Below are 4964 nucleotides of genomic sequence, written 5' to 3' on the forward strand. Positions count from 1 at the left end.
AACAGAGTTACAGACATTGAGCACCTCTCACAACTCTGTCCCCAGGAACTCCTTTGCAAACACACGGTTCTGGGACGGTCCCCTGCACCGCTGACAAGCGGCTGCGATCTCAGGACTTCCGCCTTCCGGTTCACGAACTAAAGCTTCTGGTTCGTGGCTGTCAGTGTCCCCGGAAGACACACATGGAAAACATGCTTCTAGTTCCACCCGGCCAAACTGACACACGATTTCCGCTTGTGAACCAAGGACGTCAGGCTTCCAGTCACTGACTTGAGCTTCACACAAAATGGTCCCCAGGAAAGGTTGCAACGAAGAGATGCACAACTTGAGTTCCACCCGTGAAGTAAACAGGACGGAGTGCCCTGCGGCCTGAGTTCCGCTTCTGGCACATTACTTCCGCTTACGGATGGTGCAACATGCGATTCCCTGCCCACCGGGCGGCTATTAAATCGGATCCGCTTTCGGCCCAGGAAGGGAATTGATCGCATCGGACATTGCGGGCCTGATAGGAAACGCCTTAAGGGACGGGACTAACAGGTCCAAGTGAACAGGTCAGAAACGGCTGATTCTGACCGCAAAAGAGGCAGCACAGAGCATATTCCCTGTCACTCATCGAGGCGGTAGGTGGGATTTCCGGGTGCGGCGAACAGGGCAGAAACAGAGATCGCAACCCTAGGTCCGTGCACCCCTCTGGTTTTCGCTGTTTCCTGTTTATGCCACGGTTGGCAGCAGGGTTCCTGTTGCCGGGGAAACCGGGGTGGGACTTCCGGCAACATGGTAAATCGGGGCGGGACTTCTGCATGGGAGCATTGACCAGGAATTAATGACTTAGAGAGGTTCACAGGGGATGGGCGGTGTCACGGGAGCCGTGATGTCAGAGGAGTTACAGGCGTGGCCTGTAGGGCACACAGCTGTCAATCAAACACCTGTCATTCACTCATTCATTCAGTCATTCACTCAGCCACTCATTCATTCAATCACTCATTCATTTAGTCATTCATTCATTTATTCAGTCATTAATTCATTTACTCAGTCATTCACTCATTCATTCAGTCATTCATTCAATCATTCATTCATGCAGTCATTCATTCATTGATTCAGTCATTAATTAGTTCATTCAGTCATTCATTCACTCATTCAGTCAAAGGTCAGTCATTCATGAAGTAATTCAGTCATTTCAGTCATTAGTTCATTGTACAATCATTCATTCATTCAATCACTTCCTGTGTGTGCTGGAGGCGGGACTTGCGGTCCCTGAGGCTAAGGCTCTGACATAGACAGGCATAGGCAGGATTTCCTGTTTCCTTTTACCTACACTGTAGCCCATGGCCATCTTGAACCCCGCCATCTTTTTTGCGCACCCAGGGGCAGGAAATAAGTCCCATCATCTCAGAGGAACAGGAATTGGTTGTCTCAAGCCGGAAGTTGACAATTTCTGGTCCCTCCCAGAACGGAAGTGAACCCCCCAGACCGGAAATGTGCGATCCTTTCAACATGGAGCTGGTTCCACTCAACAGGCTGCTGCAGGGGAAGAGGGTGGTGCTGGCGAGCAGCTCCCCCAGGAGGCGGGACATCCTGTCCTCCATGGTGACTTCCAGGGGCAGGGCCTGCTCTGGGATTGTCAGCTGTGACTTCCAGGGGTGGGGCCTGCTGTTTCTGACAGCACACCCTCCCCCCAGGGACTGCAGTTCGAGGTCGTACCCTCCCACTTCCAGGAGTCCCTGGAGAAGGCGAGATTTCCGGCTCTGCCCGAATATGCCCGGGAGAAAGCAAAGCTGAAGGCTCTGGAGGTGGCATCGCGGCTGCGCAGGGTGAGGACGGCCCCATCCCTTCTGGTCAGGTGGTAGGCCACACCCCTTCCTGTCGATGCCCCGCCCACAAGCCTGCCCCGCCCTCTGCTCTGCAGGACCTGCACCCTCCTAATGTCATTATTGGAGCTGACACCATCTTGGTGAGTGAGGCCCCGCTCCTTCCGGCCCTGCCCACCCTGCCCCTCACTGACCCGGCCCCTTGGCGTCTGCTCCGCCCACTGCAGGCCGTGGATGGCTTCATCCTGGAGAAGCCAAAGGACAAGGATGATGCCTACAGGATGCTGTGCAGGTGGGCGGGGCCTGAAGGGGCGGGGCAGACCCACCTAGGGCAGAGTGGGCGGGGCCTCTGCATGGAGCTCCAGCCTCTGCCCACCCCAGCCCCGCCCCTTGCCAGCCACGCCCTGTCCCGCCTTCCCTGGCCCCGCCCAGGCTGAGTGGCCAGCAGCACAGTGTCATCACCAGTGTGGCCATCTTGAGGCCACTGTGGCGGAGGCAGCTTCAGGAGCCAAGTTCCATATGCCCAGAGGCCCCAGAGGTGGAAGGGGCCCAGAAGCAGAAGTGAAATTGTCACTGTTCCACGAAGAGACCCGTGTGACATTCTCGCGGCTATCGGAGCCACTGCTGTGCGAATACGTGGAGAGCGGAGAGCCTCTGTGAGTGGGTGCGGGGTGGGGTGGGTGGGGCCAGGAAACCTGGAAGTGAGGCCTGAAAAGGAAGAGCTGTCCCCGGCGGGCGTGGGTGTGGCTGAGCATGGCACCTGGTGTGACCTCGTCCTTGCCTTGCACCCAGAGACAAGGCTGGCACCTACGGGCTTCAGGCGCGAGGCGGTGCCCTAGCAGAGCGCGTGGAAGGGGATTTCTTCAATACTGTGGGGCTTCCACTCAACCGCTGCATGCGTGAGCTGGCTGCCATCTTCCCGGATGTGGGACCACACGTCCCTGTCAGCCAGCGTCCGGCCACACCCCAATAATGAGGATTGTAGATGGAGAATGAGTATGTGACTGTCCGGGCGGGTATTCTGGTGAGAGAGTTACTGAAGGGGTGGGACTTCTGGTGAGTTTGTGAAGCAGTGACCCATTTCCCATGATGCCCTTGGTGCATTGTGTTTGATTGACAGAGCAAGCTTCCCTCAAGTGCATCACTTCCCAGTGCTAGGACACAGGACATGGGGTGAGGTGTGTGGAGGCAGGGTTAGGGGACAGGCCCACAGAGGGGAGTACACCTAAACCCGCCCCTGTGGCCCCGCCCCTCCTGATGTCCCGCCCTCACCATCTCCATGGGCCCTGCCCTTGCCCTCACTGGGTCCTGCATGAGCAGCTTCACCATCAGATGCCTGTGATGGACATTTGACATCAGGAGCAGGGTCAGGGGAGGCCCCACCCCCTGCCTCACTCTGATTTGCATATTCAAGAGCTGCCTGGAGACTCAGAAGACATCAAGTACAGAAACTGCTGGGGTTAATTTGCATGGCCACACCTCCAAATGACCTAACCTGCATGTATTTGCAGGTCAAAGTCCCAAACAGATGAGCATGCAAAGCAGCACAAATTTGCATATTAAAGTATATTTCCGAAACTGGGGTTTGCTCATTTACATACTCAAATGTGAAGCCCCAATCAGACTTCCAGATTTTCAGGCACTGTGCTTATTTGCATAATCAAAATTACTAGTGCATCCTTTACATAACAGTTTAGTAGCCTCATTTGCATATTTAAATGAGTGGCAGGGTTTTACTGCTCAGCATCAGGCCCCACCTCTTCAGCACTACCCTAGCTCACCTGTCCCCTACCCCGAGGTCACAGTGTCCAAGGTCACAATCAGTGACCCTCTCCAGGCCCTGCCCTCAACCACACCAGTCCCTTCCCCACTTTCTCTCCTAGGGTCCCCGAGGGCAGGGCCGGGGTCTGGGTATTACCTATGGTGCAGACAGGACTTGGTCCTGGCAGTGACATCACAGGAAATTGTGACTGTGAGCAGGAAGTGCCCTCCTTCCCTACCCTCACCATCTCCACCCCCAGCTGGGCATGGCAGGAGTCTCCTACCAAACTCTTAGGTTACCAAGCAGCAATGCTAGGACCCAGAGGGCTGTGGCCATGGTGAGCAGGTTATGAGAGTAAAAACCCTGAGGATGATGAGTGTGGCTCCTGTGACATCACAGAGCTCACCCCTCCAGGCCCTTGTAATGTCAGTCACCGCATACCCTGCCCCTCCAGCTGTCAATCACTACAGACCCCACTTCCTGCCTCTGGGCCATGAGGTCTGCTGAGGGTGTGATCTACAGGCTGACTGGGCGGGGACATGTCAGCTATCTTTATAAAGGTAGAGGGGCAGGCTGCAAGCCGAGGGCTGGATTTCCTGGCAAGGGAAACCTGGCAGTAGAGACTCATCTCAATCATCAAGGGTGGGGCATGACTTCTGCTCGCAGATCGCAGCCAAGGCTGACTTGAGCCAAGGCCATCAGGAACTTTTGTAACTGCTGTGGCTGGGACTGCATTTCCCAGCATCCTATGCGGCCGCTTACTGCTTCGCTGCCCAGAGACTTCTGGGTTTGGATGTTCATGTCCAGGACTGCATTTCCTAGCATCCTGTGCGGTCGATTCCTGCCTTTATGCCCAGGGATTTCCGGTTTTCATCTGTACTGGCCAGGGACTGTAGTTCCCAACATGCTCTGCGGTGGCTTTCTGTTTTTCAGCAATGAAACTTCCAGTTTGTAGTTTTTGGAGGCCCAGGACTCCATTTCCCAGCATTCTCTGTGGCCACTTCCTGCTTCCCTGCCCAGGGACTTCTTATTTTCATCTTTGGCAGCCAAGGACTATATTTCCCAGCATGATTTGTGTCCGCTTTTCTATGAATGGACTTCCGGTTAAAAACTTTGGGGTCCAGAACTGCACTTCCCAGCATGCTGTGTGGCTGCTTCTTTCTTTTCTCCCCTTGATATTCTCTTCTGGACTTCAAGGCCCCTAACTACAGTTCCCGGCATGTGCTGGGCTTGTTTCGATCTTTTCAGTTCCTAAACTTCTTCTGGTCTCTGAGGTTCCAGGACTCCATTTCTCATCTCCCTGTGGTGCCGCGTCCTGTTTTTCAGTCCTGAAATTCCACCATTTAAAGGCACATAATAATTTAGAAATATTTGAGACTTAGAACAGTTGAATT

At 54.5% G+C, this 4964-nt stretch overlaps 1 protein-coding gene across 1 annotated transcript; it reads left to right on the top strand.

The window, feature by feature from the left end:
* The first annotated feature begins 518 nt into the window (after nt 1–518).
* LOC127217609 (probable bifunctional dTTP/UTP pyrophosphatase/methyltransferase protein) lies at nt 519–2897 on the top strand. The gene is made up of 5 exons (XM_051178582.1): nt 519–620; nt 1366–1587; nt 1680–1811; nt 2139–2464; nt 2601–2897. The coding sequence occupies exons 2-5, from the start codon at nt 1477–1479 to the stop codon at nt 2779–2781; spliced, it is 750 nt and encodes a 249-aa protein (XP_051034539.1). The 5' UTR covers nt 519–620; nt 1366–1476; the 3' UTR covers nt 2782–2897.
* Nucleotides 2898–4964: the final 2067 nt, after the last annotated feature.

Source organism: Phodopus roborovskii, unplaced genomic scaffold, assembly GCF_943737965.1.
Source record: "Phodopus roborovskii unplaced genomic scaffold, PHOROB, whole genome shotgun sequence".
Classification (NCBI taxonomy): Eukaryota; Metazoa; Chordata; class Mammalia; order Rodentia; family Cricetidae; genus Phodopus; species Phodopus roborovskii.

Excerpts from the sequence above, each read along its gene's own strand:
- LOC127217609 (XM_051178582.1), top strand. The coding sequence starts at position 1,477 with ATGTGCGATCCTTTCAACATGGAGCTGGTTCCACTCAACAGGCTGCTG. Across the intron at positions 1,812-2,138 it reads TGGCATCGCGGCTGCGCAGG|GGCAGAGTGGGCGGGGCCTC; the intron begins GTGAGGACGGCC and ends AGACCCACCTAG. Across the intron at positions 2,465-2,600 it reads GTGGAGAGCGGAGAGCCTCT|AGACAAGGCTGGCACCTACG; the intron begins GTGAGTGGGTGC and ends CCTTGCACCCAG.